The following is a 16,044-nucleotide window of genomic DNA, read 5'->3' on the forward strand; positions in this document are numbered from 1 at the left end:
TGATCACAACGACAACACATTACGTTATGTCCTGGGAAAAAGGCAACACGGAAGCACGAACTGGAAAACCAAATCGGTAAACAAGGAAATATGAGAAGTTGTTTTTCTTGAATTGTTGTGGTGAAACCTCAGCAGCATGTTGCTCAGTTGCTTTGCACGGCCTGTGCTAGGCCTACCGCCTACTCAGCCAAATGCACATGATTAGCCGTCAAAATAATAATTTCTTACATTTTACTCATCGTAGTGTTCAGTGCCTGGCTGGAAAGTACGGCAGTTTTCGACGAGAAATCGTACGTGCAAAGAGGCACTTTTTGGCGTGGTGGTGTGCACTGAAACCTCATTTATTTAGGTTGTCACTAGGCTACGTCACCGGAAAACTTGTGCATTCAAAGCTGTTTTTTTTGCAGTTAACCTAACTTAAAAATTATAGTAACCTAAATCTACCTTATAATTTAAATTTAACTCCAATAAAACTTTAAATAGCTAAAATCAACTTCTTGCATGCCTATTTTACTCACCTAAAACCACCTATCTTTAACAGCGGGCGGTTAGGTGAGGAAAATTGTTGCAGTTGTTGCTATAAAAGTCACTTTAATTTATTAAATAAAAATTTGTGTTCAAACAACCATCTTTTTTATTTATTATTAATCGGCACAAAGATAAAAAAGTTTGGCGTTTAATTGATGAATGTTGTGTGTGCAGCTGCTACACTTCCCGCTTTGTAGACGATCTGCCAGTAAGGTCTTAGCCTATATACGTATAAGCATATAATTCGCAGGTCTAGTGTACAAGTGCACAACCACCAGGATGCCTTTGTATGATAGACCCGATAGCTACTGAAACTGTGAGGTCATCTGGTTGTGCACTTGTATATTAGACCTTAAACTACATTAGCCTAAAGTAACATCGTTCTGTGCTGTCATTATGTTTCAGTTTAGTCATTTAGTGTCAGGTAGTCAGTCTATGAAAGTAGCCAGTGTCTAGATTTACCAAAAAATATCTATTTTGATATTGATTTTTCGCCCAATTTAATGCAGTTTTCAAAGGTAGTAAGCATGATCTTTCTAACTGTACATACTAAGTTTTAAATCTCTACTTACTAATGTAAAATAATTTTTAAGTTCCATTGCTTCAAACTCACCCGCCTAGCAAAAACCTCATTTTCAAGCCTAAAATCAAATTTCAACATCCAACACAAAAACTGTAATATCTTACGAAAGAAACAAGTCAGAGAGCCCTTTTTTCACCCACACTTACACGTTAATTCCACCTCCATGTTGTTTAAATTTTCACAGAGCTACCTTTTCTGTATTATAAGTTTCTTAAAATAAAATGAGTGCTTGGGTGATGCCATTTTCTCTACATCACTTTTTATCAAAAAGTGTCACACTTTCCAGTCTGGATTATATGTAAACCTGGTGACAATGTCATTACATTATAATGTTCACTTTAAAAGTAGCTTTTTATTTTGTAGCGTTGCAAGATTAATAAGAGAAACAAAGCCCACTTTGTAGGAGACACAGGAAGTGTGCGGTACTGTGACATGTCTTTATAGGCTATAGGCTATACTTTAAATGTTGGCTTGAGGCTTTGTTTACACTTTAAGCTACTAACTTGGCAAAGCAACTTAGCCCATATGGAATGCATAGACAGTGATCATCTAAGTGATGAGCTGTTTACGAAGAAATTTTCATATTGCATGCCATCTGATGAGGCCTGGTCTGTGGACATCACAACCCCTTCCGAGTCCACATCAAATGAAGATACATTAAAACTTTTAAAAGGTCTAAAGGAATCTCTTAATTCGGTGAAGAGTTCACTCAACAATTTTGACATAGTAGAATGGAGTAGTCACACCAACTTTACAAATCCAGCCGCAAAGATCCTGCTACATTTGCGAAAGACCATTCACCCTGAACTAGCTACCCAAGCTTGGTGTAAATTTTATGAACTCCTCTCTTACGGTGATGTTATTCCTGCTGATTGTCATATGATATGTTCAGTGCATCTATGCGAAGCTCCGGGTGGATTCATTTGTGCTTTGAACCATTTTTTGAAAACTTCCAAGGTCAAAGGCATTTCGCATTCTTGGGTGGCCAACACTTTGAACCCATATTACGAAGGAAACACTCTAGATTCTTGCATTGTTGATGACAGACTTATCTCTCGTACGTTGAGATCTTGGTGTTTTGGTCATGACAACACTGGTGATATATTCGAACCTGGATTTATTGCATGTTTAAAAAAACAATGTTCGGTTACATTTCATTCCAAGGACATCAATCTTGTTACTGCAGATGGAAGTTTAAATTGTCAAAATGATCCCAGTGAACAGGAAACGATTGTAGCCCCACTGCATTATACAGAGCTGCTTTGTGCTCTCAGTATATTATGTCCTGGTGGTACATTCGTTATAAAGTTATTTACATTGTTTGAGAAACACTCTATTAATCTCATGTACACGTTATGCTGTTTGTTCAACAAAGTCTCTCTGCTAAAACTAGCCACCAGTAAAGCTGGTAATTCTGAAGTGTACGTTGTGTCTAGAGGCTTTTGTGGTTTGGAAAAATGCAAAGCATTTGTGGATAATTTGAGAAGAAATCTACCATTTGTCGATTTCATAAAAGAGAACACTTCATTGTTTCCAAATATTCCATCGAGCTTCATACTTCAGCATTTTGAATGTGCAAAATACTTCATGGATCATCAAGTTGCAGCCATTAACAGAAACATTTACTTTTATCACAACAAGTTGGACAAAATGAAGCAATCAATGAGACATATTCAAGATATTGTGACACAAAAGTTCTTTGATCTGTGCGAATTAAGGAAGCTTCCTGCAAAGCAGTGTGTTGTCACTTCTGGTGTCTTGCGTTTTAACGTCAAATCCAACCTTAAACTAAGGCCAAGGCTGGAGGGCTCCTATGCACAAAGAACTTCAAATGAAGTGGAAGGGACGGATGTACAGATGCAGGTTGCTGAAAATGATGAAAAGGACTTGTGGATAGCGGCTTTGCAATGGATGCCACGGCAGCAAAAGCCTTTCTGGTGGAACACAACGCAAGCAGTAGTTGGTAAACCCGTCACTGACATACATGCTTCATTATTTTGTGCTACCGATGTAGTTGTTAATTATGAAAGTGCATTTGATCAATGTGTTGAAATGCAACTTTTGTGCAAACAAGATGAAACACAGAAAAACAAGGCAACCGTCACAAATGAAGTGTTGGTTGAAGAATTGTCTTGTATGTTGTCTTGCCTTAATGGAGATGTTTTGGAATTATTTGTGGAGGCCAGCAGAGATGTTTATAGGAGTTGGCTGCAAGAGTTGGTCAAAAGTAACAATCCAACGTTGTCAAGCTCCTGTGCTAATCTCTGTGACATGTCAGACAAGAAGAATTCTGGAAAAACGAATTGCGCCATGACGTGGTGTAGTTTGATAAAATATGACCCTGTAAAATGGCCCGAGCTTGGCATCCGAAACGACTTGGTAAGAGCAATTTATTGCTCTGCAAAGTCCTTGCAAAAGGATGGTATCTGTTTGCTGCTGTTACCCACACTGCTAACACGTCTGAGTGCTCAGATGTTATGGGTTTTCTCTCAGTGTTTTTTAGAGAGTGCACTGCTACCTGTGAAATCAGATGACTCCCTGGCAAACCCATGCCTGATGTTCATTGGTAAAAAATTTGCCTTGAACAACGGATATATTCATTCTCTTCTTGATATCTGCAACATTGTTAAATCACAGAAACATCGTGAGCTGCTTGAGATATTTCCAATCACTGCTCTTCTCCATACAGAAGGTGCTTCCCCTTTCATGGATGCACTGAGACAAGCGAATGAAAAGTGTTTGATGGAAAAAAACACTTTCCTGACACAAAAACGTTTGCAACAGTAAATTTGTCTTCGCATACTGGAATTGATTTGTGTTACTTATTTTATTCTTAAAAACTACCCCTAACCTCTAAAATTTGGAGTTCAAATTTCAATGAATTGCAATTATTTTACCATTACTTAGTTTTTGTTGTTACCAAAGTTTATTTAAACAAGAAATTAGTATTTTATCAAATGAACTATGATTAATATTGTATTAAAAATTCATTGCCTTTGGTCCTTTTTATAGCAAGCGATAGCATCATTTATTGTGCACTTCATCTGTATGTAGCTGCTGTTATTATTAACTTTTCGGTTGATTCCGTCTTTATTGGACGATGAATTTAACATATTTTTTCACTAGATTTTATCATGATAGTTGATACTGCATTGAATTGCATCAAACAAGGTATATATTATAAAATATCAAATTTGAAGTCTTTTGAATGCATCGCATGCAGTCTAATTCTCTCATTGCGGAATTGTTTAATGAATCGCCTAGAAATTAGAAATATCCTTGTGATTTTCTCCCAACACAAACAGCAAGCAAACTGGTATGCTAATACAGATATCGGTACATGCTGTATGATCTAATTATTGAAGTGTTTGTTTCAATCATGGCGCATTTTAATTTGGACAAAATTGAAATAAATAGTCCAGCTACATATTATTTATAATTGTAGGAATTAGTTCATCAGTTATTTCATGAATCTTGTGTTCAATTCCTTCCAGCCACAAATATTTTTTCTAGATGCATTACGCAAGTTGTCTAAAGTGTGGTGTAGCGGTGCAGATGCTAGAAGATGTTATTCATCAGCAAACCTTTGCAATGAAGAAATTCTAAAAAACTACAAGTAAGATCACTTGTTTGTGACACAGTTGAATTCATTACAGAGTAAACCATCAGTAAATGCTTACCAAACATTTTGTAGGTTTTTTGTGCCAGTACAACTTCGTCCGCACGACTATGATCAGCGTAGCCAGGTAGCGCCATTTGTTGCTGCATGTATATGTGGAACATTGGTCAGCTTGCATCTCTTTAAGTGCGTATCCATTACAATTATAAAATACTTAGGGAACGGATGAAGTTTTATGCACTATTTAATTCACTAGATGTCCGTTGGGGAATTCCCTGGTGTACACTGCAGAAAATACCCTCAAGCGCAGGTAAAATGCCGCCTTTTTGTACCAATTGCATCTCCTATACTTTTGTACGGATTAATTAACCTATGTGTTTTCATTACCTTCCTAATTATTTGTAACAGTAAATTGTCACCAATCATGCAGGGATTTGATTTACCATAAAACATCTTTGTTTTTAGAAAGGTTTTGGATAATCTTGGTCCACCTCTTGGTGGCGTCGGTGTGACGAAAATCGGCACGTCAAGTGTTGAATATCAAGTCGCTTTGTTCAAACCGAAAGTGGTTCATGGTGACATGAAAGGTTTAGATCTTGGAACAAGCGGAAGATTTATTGATACTTTGAACATGGACTTGATTAAGGAAACTTTTGAAGATGACGCAGCTCTGCTTATGCGCTTTGTTGTTGTAATAATTGACCCACATTCAAAGAAACCAGTTATTGCAAACCCTATCAAGCAAGATCTTGAAAAGATTTTGATTTAACAAAAATATTCAGGAAAAATGCAAACAATGCAATTATCGAACAAATTCGTATCAATGAAAAATTTCTATATTTGTTGGATGAAACTGCTGTAGATTATAAAGAGTAATTTTAATCTCATAGACCTGGGATAAAGTTGGACACAGTTGCTGTTTGTAGTTCGATTACAATCTTTCAAGTTGCTATCTGTGCAATTCTCTTGTGTGCAGATCGATCAGTGTTCCTTCACACCAACTGAAACTGTAATTTGTTACAAATTATTTTTTCACTATGTATAAAATTGCCAGTGATAAATAGATTGTACTTCAAACCACCGAAATTACAAAATTGTTGCAAATGTTTATCAAGTGGAACATAGTTCAGTTTTTTGTCTCTTGCTTCCAGTTGTTTATCACCTTGTTTAGAAATGAAATATGCTGCTTCTGAGGCAGACTAAGAACGTAATATGCCTCTGGAATGTTCGCGAAATATCCACATCCACAGAAGAAGTTGAATGGAAACTACGAAATTACAAGTAGAGTTTTCTATCTTGAATTTACAGCTCACAACAAATACACCAATCGTAATGCTGCTGATTATTTCTATGCATAGATACTTCTTGCCTGTGCAGCTGAGGAGATCAGACTTTGATGGAAATGGTCAGTTTAAGAGTTCATGTGCTTTAATGTTGGGAATTGGATTACATTTAAGATACACACAAAGGTGAGCTGGCCCATCTTCGTATAGATTGTGTGGTTAAGTCAGTAACTTACTGTCTGACTCAAGTGTACTTAGTTTTTTACATTGTATTCGATGTGCTTGATGCTTTCATGGCATTGTATGGTCAGCTATATGTTTTTATACTATATATATGTGACGTTTCTTTATAGATATTACGGTTCATTTGTCCCAAAAAACACAATGACAGTGTCGGTTGAAGGAACACTTAAACATAAGTAAGTGAATCATGATGCCACCATTGTTAAGCTTGATATTTAGTTCCGACTGCTGCAATGCTTACTTTTGACCTTGTTGAATTAACTTGTGTTGTGTTGAGTAAAACTGTTAATGGGTATTCTTCTTTTTTATTTTCAGTACTGAGCTGTTATTAAGATACTCGGAAACACCACTGGCTGCTATTGGAGTTAGGAAACTGGGAAATTCAAGTGTTTTGTATAGAGGAGCTTTATTTAAGCCAAAGCGTCTTTCCAAGGAAAATGATGATTCGTTAAGTCTTTTTTTGCAAGAGAAGTTTTTTGATGAATCGGAAAGGGAATGTGCTGAAAAATACTTTGAAAGTACCGCATCCACACTGGTGTATGCGAGTAATGTAATTGTGGATAAATCATCACACAAGCCTGTACAAGACTTACCACCTATGTTTAGAGAAACTTTACAAAAAGTGATGCTTGGTACAGATTAGAACTTTTTAAACAGCATTGCTTTGTTGTAAGGAGATCACTATTACTTACATTCTTACAAAGCAAATTCAGTTTGAATTTGTTAGTCTCATCATTATGATGTCACTATTATATTATTCTTACGTCACTTCAAAATACTTTTTTGTACAATACGCTGTACTCTGTTTTTTTTTTTATCATCTCACACTATATCCACCAAGCATGACTTGTGTACGATCACGTTTTACATTATTTTCTGGTGGAGCGCAGCTCTTGGATTTGAATTCTTTGTTGCAGTTAGTTTATTATCGAGTCCATTTTATTCAGCACTTCGTGAGCTTTTCTAAGTGGAGTTAAAAAAAGCGCAAATTTGTTGCTGAAAAAAGAAAAGTCAGCGGTTTTTCCTGCAGGTGTTTTACCTGTGCAAAATATTTCTAATATAGGCTATACCGTAACTTGAATTTTTAAGTAAATTGAATATTTTAAGTAAGTTTACAGTTTTTGTAGTTTTTCTGTATCTTTCTACCTCAAATAAACGCCAGTTAGCACGCGGTATATCTAATGATACTAAAACTTCAAGATACATGATACAAAAGCTGAAATAGCGCTTGAAGATAGGAAATACAATGTGCAATCAAATGCGTCGTCAAATTTCCTTTAAGTTGTAATTAAATTCATTTTAATTGTTCAGTTGTTAGAATTTTGTAACACTTCCTTTAGACATATAATGTCATCTTTTCGTTGGTCAGTGAAGCTGATTAGTGACTTGATTACAGATTTACAGTCGGAAAACTTTTTAATGGCATATTCCATACGATTTTCGACAGTAGTGCTGAAAATACGCAAAATTGGTCCTTAGACGTGCGTGCGAGATGTGCCGAGTCGTTCGAGCGGTGGCCTCGCAATAAATGCGGCTCGTATTCGATGCGCAGTGGCGCTGCCGTTGTAATACCCTTGGGCAAGGCATTAGCGACACTTGCTCCTGTTTAGTGGGGCTGGTAGACAATTCTAAATTCAAGCAACCTGTGACCTTTGGAACTTGTACAATGACAAGCTCGACCGTAGAGGAATCATTGCCGTACTTTCCTCATTCCGAGGATAAAGATTATTATACAATACCTTGTCTCTCTAATTGGAGTTTTTTCTGAGTAACCACATCGCATCATGTTGTTGTAACTGCGTACAACAAGAACCATAATCTCAGCAATTGATAGGTTCTATCTTTTCGAAACTCATTCTTCCTCTCAAGAAGGTCGTGGGGACATCAACTCCCGAAACAGTTAGCGATTTATCGTCTGTCAGTTCGGCTAAAGGGCTACCTAATCGTGATCAGACCAGGTCAGTGATTTAATTGTACGACCTAGTCCTTGGTCGAACCGTTGGTCTTTTACCGGATGGTGTGGCAAACATGACTTGGTTTGCAAGTCTTTACTGAGGCATTCTGATGACATTGTGAGGGTTACTTCACGAGTTATGAGTTGTTAGTTGTTACTTTTCTCACTCATTTGTTAAGACTGCGCAATGACGTCAGATAAATTACCACGTTTGAACTGGTGTGCTCTATATAGGCTATATTAGGGTTGCCATACGTCCGGATTTCCCCGGACATGTCCGGAATTTTAGTGTTCAAAGTGCGTCCGGGGGGAAATGCTAAAATATGCTTAAATGTCCGGAATTTCACCCCATTCGTCTACTTTCCGCCCATAAAAATGGTCCAGAGTACGGGAATTTCTTCCCATTGTAATGGTTGAAAGTATGTCTTTCTAACCCTAGAGTAAGATATATGCCTTTGGAATGGGAGAATTTTACTTCGGCACAAGTATGGTTTGTGAACGCCATTAGTCTATTTTTCCGCCCATTAAAATGGACCTGCTTTCAGGAACGGGGTTTCCAACAAACGATATTTCCGCCGAAGTAAACATCTCCCCATTCCAAATGCACATTTCTTACTCTATAGTAAGAAAGGCATACTTCCTGCCATTCGAATGCGAGAATATTACCGCATTTCCACCCATTTTAATGGGCGGAGAGCAGACGAATCGGGTGCGAATTTTTTAAAATTGTTTGTTGCCTTACGGGTAATAATTTCATTGTTACGTGATAAAGGACAATAGAGGGCTCTATTTGGGATACAATCATACATGGATAAGTGGAGCTGGGCTAGTAGCTGAGGGCCTTATATCTTGGTCGATATTGCAAAATTTAGAACATGTCTGAAACGATAAGAGCGTAGGCTATATTCGCTGAAGAAAATTATAAAGCAGTGAAAGCAGTAGAAAAATAGCTCAACAAGAAGTCTGTTGCAGACCAAATTAGAATACCAAGGAAATTGACAGACAATCATATTGACAGACAATGTGTTCATAACTCATTTTAAAAACCGCTAGTGGGCACCAAAGAGTGTCCGGATTTTAGGCCCCGAAAATATGGTAACCCTAGGCTATATACACTTGTGTTGTATGCAATAAGCCCATTTTTACGTGATCGATTTCACTGGTTACTACTGCGCAATGTAACATTCAGTAAGTTTTGCCCGAAGGTGAAAGCCTTTGTGTCTGATAATAAATAAAAATGGGAACTTTATAATTTAGTAATTTGTATAGATAGAATTAAGCAACTAACAGCATAGTCACGCCGTTTGAGGAATGAGAACTCATATCATAGAAGCAAGAAGTAAAACAAGTTATCAACCGTCCTCGCTCATATATTGTAACAATTGCCGCCTGCATACGCGGTCATTATGACAGATGTGTTTGTTGTGTAATACTTCACACAAACGAACAAAATAAATTTGTCATAAAATGTCCAAACCATTGTAGTTGGGACCACTCAGTTCGAAGAAGTAGGAGCTCAACACTTGGAGATTTATGGATTTTAGAGCTGCGCATTTGATCTAGTATTGTTGCACCATAAACCCTTCTTAAAAATACCATTTCTAAAGCCGAACTCGTGAGCACACTCTGTCGGTCATTATTCAAGATAACGAGGTCCATGGGTGAGCATTGGAAGAAAAACTGACATATAAATTGGGAGCTTTCGATCTTGGAAAGCTCTCGCGTCATGACGACCTATTTTATTATTATTTTTGCACACTTACAGTGAGCACTAATCAGGGTTTCCTGAGAGGCGGAGTACCTCGGTACCCAGGGTTGCCATCGGTTTTATGAACTCAGAAATAAGGACGATTAACACCTTAAACAGCGAAGAACAGGAGAAAGCAACCAATGTTCCTAAGAAAAAACAAGACACTATGTTACATGTAATTAATTTAGGTATCTATTTGGTACAAAATGGTATACTAAAGGTGTCAAAATGCCCTCAGTAATTATGGATAGAAAATAGATTCTCTAAAGCAATTTAATCGGCATTAATCCCAAACTTCGAAATTGAATTTCGAGGCCCCCCTGGACATTGAGGCCCTAGGCTTCAGCCTGCCTAGCCAATTGGTAAATCCGGCCTTGTCCTTGAGTCATTGCAAAGTGCAAACATTTGCAAAACGTTCGAGTGCATGTTGAAGATCAGGTTCGGAAGGAGCCAAAAGAACTAAATCATCCGCAAACAGCAAATGACTGATCCTACTGCTTCCAATCATGACACCCCCTTCGTCAAGGCTATGCCTATCTATCCAGTTCATGTAAACTATGAAAGGAGAGGTGACAGCACACACTCTTGGCGGAGACCAACATCCAAAGTGAAAAGTTTTGACTCAACACTGTTCAAACAGACACAAGGGCACTTGTTGATTGATTTAATGGCTATTAGTAAACTACCATCAATTCCGTACTCATACAACACTTTCCGGAGCTTATCTTAAGAAACTCGATGATACGCTTTTTCGAGATCAATAAAGCAGGCATAGACATCTTTTTGCGTATCCAAAAGACTTTTTGAAAATTTGCTCAAGAGTGAAAATTTACTCCACAGAGGAGATAAAAGTCCATAGAGGAGGTTGATAGAAACCACAGTCAAAAATGAAAAATTAGCAGTTAAAGCAATTATGGAGGAACAAATAAGTAGAACCTTCGTTATTTTGCTGTTTTCAGGCTTTCTTCTACTTTTGTTGGTAGTAGTTAATGCAATGACTGAAAAAAAACGTTTATATTCATTCGTTGTTTCATCGAATCGTAAATTCTTTATCTAAATTTTCTTCTTTATCTAAAATTCTTTATCTTAAATTTTTCATTAAATCGTAAATTCGACTCTATTATTTCCTACCCTGGCCGGGTGTAATTAATTTCGCGCTTATTGCCCTATCTTGCATAGATTACACTAAAATTATCCAAGTTTGATTCAATTTAAATGCATTGCTTTTATTGTAAGAAAATGAAAGCTATTTCGAACTCTATTCAAAGATTATAGTATGACGTAAACACCAGTTCCAAATAGAACAACTGAAGCAGTAGACTAGTTTCATTCCAGGCTTCCACTGTCGGTGCAAGAAGCATTGTTAGTCACTGGAATGCCGGTTACATTTGAGATCCAAGATTCGTGGCCGGTAACCCTCGCATAAACGATCTTTCCAGTTAACGCACAATTTCTGCTGAATGACGCGATTCCAGCGACATACCAGTTACAGTTTTTGCATCTTTGACATAGCAACGAACCTCCGGAGAGCGCTGGTGTTACAAAATGATTGTGCAATTTACAAGTGATGGTGAAATTTCAAACAAAATTTACTCCTAAGACCGACACAACAAAAAATAATAAACGATATATAACCTACGGTAATTTCACCTAACTAAGTTAGATTAAGTTATAATACCTCTGCAACTATCCTTTTGGAAGCGGTTATGTTCCGTACAAATATGCTGGTTTGGATCAATTTTTAAACTGGTATTACGATATTCTTTTTCACACGATAAACGACTTGCTATGGAAAGACGAATTTCGCCAATTTCTTGAGTTAAAATGCAAAGAAAATGACTTTGTTTGAAAAGGTGATAAGTCGCTACTTGTTGGAATTTCAAGATCTTTTCATAAAAACTTAACCTGAGTGCAAAAGCGCAGATACGATATGTGAGCATAGCAGTTAAACTAAAGCCTAAATCACTACAGTTGCTTCACTGTGGACCAGACACTACTGAAGGTGCTAAACTGACCGCCATTCTGATACCAGGCAAGAAAACAAATCTCTTCCACTTTAGGGTTTTCCCCGTTGGGGAGACAAATGGGATTGACATAACTCCCGAAATACAAGTTTTGATCGAGACGTAGTAAGGCCAGGTCGTGGTCGGGGAACTTGTATTGGCTGTGAATGACAACCTGTAAAAAGGAATGAAATGTTAATGATTTATAAATGACAGACAACAGCTCGAAAATGCAAAAGCCAGCAAGACTAATCTACTATCCCTAAGTGGAATGTTGCAAAGTCGAATACGAACATACAATACGTAGGCAACCTCCAAAATTCGCTTTTCACAACTAAAAACCCTCAAATTTTTCAAGCATGGTTAAGTTTTCCATAACGTCTTTTTATCGGCAAGCTATGGGTTCACGTTACTACTAATAAGTTATTGTGTCAGAAAGAAGTTTTGCGCTCACCTGACTGACTCGTCGTTGCTGCTGGTGAATTGAACTGAAGGTTCCTTGAGCACCAGCAACCACTTGAATGTTATCGAAGTTCCTGCGAAATTACCTCAGTTTTATTTTCATCAAAGCAAGTAGCTTAGATGCTGCCGGACATTGTGATGTAATAAAAAGTATTGTTAAACTTTCATTACTAGATTCAAGTGATGCCTTACGTTCTTAAATCATAAAAACATTTCGAACAACCAGACATATGACAACAATTTTGTGTTGTCTATGGCTGCTTGACTTACGTCGAAGACACGCAGTGAGCTGACGTCAGCACCCAGTTATCCGAGATCAAAATTCCGTTACAACGATGATCATCGAAATCAAAGTACACCTGCATGTTATGGTTGGCTTAAACGCATAAACTTCAATTTAGACTTTTTTTAAGAACCACCACTTACCAGCCAAGGCCATTCCGGTTGTCGGCGAACAGATCGCTGGCTTGTGTATGGTTGTCCACAGCTGAGAAACGGTGCTAAAAAAACATGGGTTTATATTTATTGAACAAAACCAAACATCAATAGCTTTCTGTAATAAATTTGTAAATCTATTTGTCAAAACACCTTGTCTCAGCTTGCAGCAGCCAGGCTTGGTTGTGTAGGTCCAGAGTCCTCGGACTGCGCGACAAGAAGCGCACTTGTAAGATCCTTTTAAATTGACACATCTTTGATCAATTGCTCCACATAAAGAATGATTTCGGGCGCATTCATCAATGTCTAATAGATTTGAGTTTTTAATTAAGTTGCTGTTTATCATGAAAATCAGAAACTTCGACGGAGCAACTTACCAAGGCAAGTGCGTTCATCGGTGTCAAGTTCATATCCTTCGTAACAACCACATGCGGAGCTGTTGTTAGCTGTCAGAATGCATCGATGTTGACAATTAAGTTGACAAGCTGTGTAAAAGGTAAGACTCGTTTATCAAATCAAACTTGAGTACAAACCAGCGTCTATTCAGGAAAAACAATTTATACAAACCTGTGATTGTTTCGGGTTGGCAGGCGTTACAGGATTTTGCGCAATATTTTCTAAATGTTGACACAGAGCATTGATTAATCCCGATTACAAGGCACCAGCGAAAACAGTCCTCGCAAGATTCTGAAAGTTCTAGTTGAAATATGTTCCTGGTTGTTTGTTTTTGTTCTAACTCATTAACTAACAACGTGATTGTGACAGTCCATGCAAAAAATTGTTAGTTAACTTTGAACCCTTCATTTAACTTACCTTTAGGATCACAGTGTGACTCACATTGCCATGGTAGGTTCAGAAGTGACATCGCTGATATTGCGATCCTGATTAAGAAGGAGGAAAACATTCGTATTTGCAACTGACGTTGAAATAGAATGCAAAATAATATAAGCTAATATATAACATATTACATTAGTAGGCTTCTATGTATACAGTGAACTACTACTTACCAAACTAAACTCTTTAGCGCGGCCATATCACGTATATTCGGCTGTCAATATACTCCAGTGCAAGCTAAGCGCTATTAGGAGTGTCTAAATGCCTATACAGTTTTATTTTGATAGGCCACGTTGAAAGCGATCTCATTATATAGAAGTTGCTATATGCAAGGTCTAAATTGCATTTTTTTAGAAATAGCTATTTTAGGCCGAGTTGTTGCTCAATGACACCAGTGTCGTCATAATTCACTTTTTTATGACGCAAGTCAGAGAATATGACGCAAGTGAGAGAATTCGAAGTATTGTAACTGACATTGGTGGTTACTTCATCATAGATAGGCCTATAGGCATTCTGCTCAGATTTATCGAGAATAATTAAAACCACACCAGTTCCCCAAATTCTGACTACTCCTATAAGTTATATTAAAGTTCTTGTTTGCAATTCTAAGTTGGTTTATTTTTATTGAAATCGATAAAAGTTTAAAAACGAAAAAGCAAAGTTCTCTAAGTTAAGCCGCATTTAACGCCAAAGGCAACAAATTATAGCATCGACAAAAACCACATGTTAATGTGAGAAAAATAAAAGCACAAGCTGCTAAGATTAACCTTCATTGATGCTTACGCCAGAGTAATCAAAATTAAATGACAAGAATCCTATAAGCACATAACTTCGTTACTTTCTTTATGTAAATTTCAATATTATATTCGCTAACTTAAATTTATTCTACCCGCTACACTATTTTATCGCCATGCTGTAAATCTAATTATTTTGCTATCTCATGAAAAGAGCGGCAGCATTACAGTGAAAGTTATATGGAGGAAAGGTTCTTTTAAACTTACCTAACTTATTATGGTTTCAAATATTGTAAACAATGTTCGTTCATTAATTTTTTCAAATATTTATTAGCTTATTCATTCACTATTTAATAACGCATCATTCTCAATGCGCAGGCTTTTAATTATCAAAATTTTACGTATAATTGGCTGAAACTATTTGCTGTTTATCCTTACAACGATTGCTAATAACTAATTACGCATGTTTTTTTCACGCATTTTATGTTTTCAGATTTATTAATTACAGTAAATTCACAATCAAATTTTTTAAGGTTTGACTTTGGCGACCGCTAAGAGATTTTAAGAAATCTTAATTTCTAGTCACCAACTGCTAATTTTTTGTTGTTGTTGTGAAAGTATAAATTTTGAGAGACCGTTTCTTTCCCAAAAAACACTGCGCACAATATTACTAATTTGTGTAAGACGCTTGCAAAACGAACGACTAAATAAAAAAAACTTTTGTTCTTTTGTTGTTTTTAGATTTTTTCCCTATTGTAGTTTCTTGTAAGTTGTCAATAATGAAGCATATAAGGTTTTGCTTCCAAACGTATTGTCCATCCCTTTTGCAACACCTAAAGTAAGCCTTAAAGTTAACCATGACTAACTTTCGACATTTAAATTGACTAAATTTTATTTTCAGGTATAAGATAAATGCATTAACCGGTATTATACGTGTAGAGCCTATTAGCTGTTTTTGAAACTAACCACTTCAGCAAAAACAAAAAAGAAGTAGGAGTTCGTGCTTGCGGGTGAAAATGATTTTTGCAAAACGCGACGCTTCTGTATATTCTAACGATGGGTTATTCCGTATATTTTAACAAATGTATTGTAACTTTCATTGCATTGACAGTGTGCGGTTATTCGTCGGCATACTTAAACTAGGCAGAAGGCATTGGGACCAGGAAATCAAAGACGACGTCGAAAATGCTCGCAAGTAATTACAGAAGATTGTCAGAAACCGCGCAAGAAAAAGAAAGAAAAAGAGAGAAAAAGAGAGAAAAAGAGAGAAAGAGAGAAAAAGAGAGAAAAAGAGAAAGAAAGAGAGAGAAAGAGAGAGAGAGAGAGAAACAGTCACGTAGCCTATATAGACCTAATTGCTAAAGGAATAAAAATTCGGAATGCAAAGGAAAAAAGTATAAGTGACACAAAGATATGAAAGCTTTGACACTTCCCATGCGCCATGTCGAGTTGTCGGCTAACTGCTGCAGGTGTCGACGACAATAAAAAGATTAAGGATTGTGAACTACACGTCACACGAAAGCATTGTAGCCAGACCTGATAATATAACTTACAGCAGTTAATAAATGGAGGAATTGGATTGATTTAAATGACTAAAAACTTAACTTTGAACGCCA

At 36.9% G+C, this 16,044-nt stretch overlaps 3 protein-coding genes across 6 annotated transcripts; 2 read left to right on the forward strand and 1 right to left on the reverse strand.

Moving 5' to 3' along the window:
* The first annotated feature begins 167 nt into the window (after positions 1-167).
* On the forward strand, positions 168-5,881 carry LOC143445730 (cap-specific mRNA (nucleoside-2'-O-)-methyltransferase 2-like). Of its 3 annotated transcripts, none has more exons than XM_076945024.1 (5): positions 3,901-4,282; positions 4,625-4,727; positions 4,806-4,916; positions 4,987-5,040; positions 5,196-5,881. In XM_076945024.1, exons 1-5 carry the CDS (start codon positions 4,246-4,248, stop codon positions 5,497-5,499), a joined length of 609 nt encoding a protein of 202 aa, XP_076801139.1. In that variant the 5' UTR covers positions 3,901-4,245; the 3' UTR covers positions 5,500-5,881. The 3 variants fall into 3 exon arrangements, with proteins under 3 accessions (XP_076801138.1, XP_076801139.1, XP_076801140.1); XM_076945025.1 differs by having other exon boundaries at positions 4,806-4,857; positions 5,200-5,881; XM_076945023.1 differs by lacking the exons at positions 4,987-5,040; positions 5,196-5,881 and having other exon boundaries at positions 168-4,427; positions 4,806-4,842.
* LOC143445731 (uncharacterized) lies at positions 5,553-7,429 on the forward strand. Its single transcript, XM_076945026.1, has 5 exons — positions 5,553-5,739; positions 5,902-6,011; positions 6,089-6,199; positions 6,367-6,432; positions 6,572-7,429. Exons 2-5 carry the CDS (start codon positions 5,911-5,913, stop codon positions 6,897-6,899), a joined length of 606 nt encoding a protein of 201 aa, XP_076801141.1. The 5' UTR covers positions 5,553-5,739; positions 5,902-5,910; the 3' UTR covers positions 6,900-7,429.
* A 3,741-nt stretch (positions 7,430-11,170) lies between these two features.
* Positions 11,171-14,299, reverse strand: LOC143445871 (serine protease 48-like). 2 transcript variants are annotated; one of them, XM_076945241.1, is made up of 11 exons: positions 13,868-14,299; positions 13,674-13,776; positions 13,428-13,556; positions 13,238-13,345; positions 13,014-13,166; positions 12,852-12,925; positions 12,696-12,784; positions 12,418-12,499; positions 11,976-12,138; positions 11,639-11,773; positions 11,171-11,492 (listed from the first exon to the last, which is right to left on the reverse strand). In XM_076945241.1, the coding sequence occupies exons 2-11, from the start codon at positions 13,762-13,764 to the stop codon at positions 11,287-11,289; spliced, it is 1,230 nt and encodes a 409-aa protein (XP_076801356.1). In that variant the 5' UTR covers positions 13,765-13,776; positions 13,868-14,299; the 3' UTR covers positions 11,171-11,286. The 2 variants fall into 2 exon arrangements, with proteins under 2 accessions (XP_076801356.1, XP_076801355.1); XM_076945240.1 differs by having other exon boundaries at positions 13,674-13,741; positions 13,868-14,297.
* Between the last annotated feature and the right edge of the window lie 1,745 nt (positions 14,300-16,044).

This window comes from Clavelina lepadiformis, chromosome 2 (genome assembly GCF_947623445.1).
Source record: "Clavelina lepadiformis chromosome 2, kaClaLepa1.1, whole genome shotgun sequence".
NCBI classification, from domain to species: domain Eukaryota; kingdom Metazoa; phylum Chordata; class Ascidiacea; order Aplousobranchia; family Clavelinidae; genus Clavelina; species Clavelina lepadiformis.

Coding starts and splice junctions, on each gene's coding strand:
- LOC143445871 (XM_076945240.1), bottom strand. CDS start 13,893: ATGGCCGCGCTAAAGAGTTTAGTTTG. Junction 13,557..13,673: donor GTCACACTGTGATCCTAAAG/GTAAGTTAAATG, acceptor TATTTCAACTAG/AACTTTCAGAATCTTGCGAG. Junction 13,346..13,427: donor CCAACCCGAAACAATCACAG/GTTTGTATAAAT, acceptor CCTTTTACACAG/CTTGTCAACTTAATTGTCAA.
- LOC143445731 (XM_076945026.1), top strand. CDS start 5,911: ATGCTGCTTCTGAGGCAGACTAAGAACGTAATATGCCTCTGGAATGTT. Junction 6,012..6,088: donor TGGAAACTACGAAATTACAA/GTAGAGTTTTCT, acceptor TTCTATGCATAG/ATACTTCTTGCCTGTGCAGC. Junction 6,200..6,366: donor CATTTAAGATACACACAAAG/GTGAGCTGGCCC, acceptor GTTTCTTTATAG/ATATTACGGTTCATTTGTCC.
- LOC143445730 (XM_076945023.1), top strand. CDS start 1,637: ATGGAATGCATAGACAGTGATCATCTAAGTGATGAGCTGTTTACGAAG.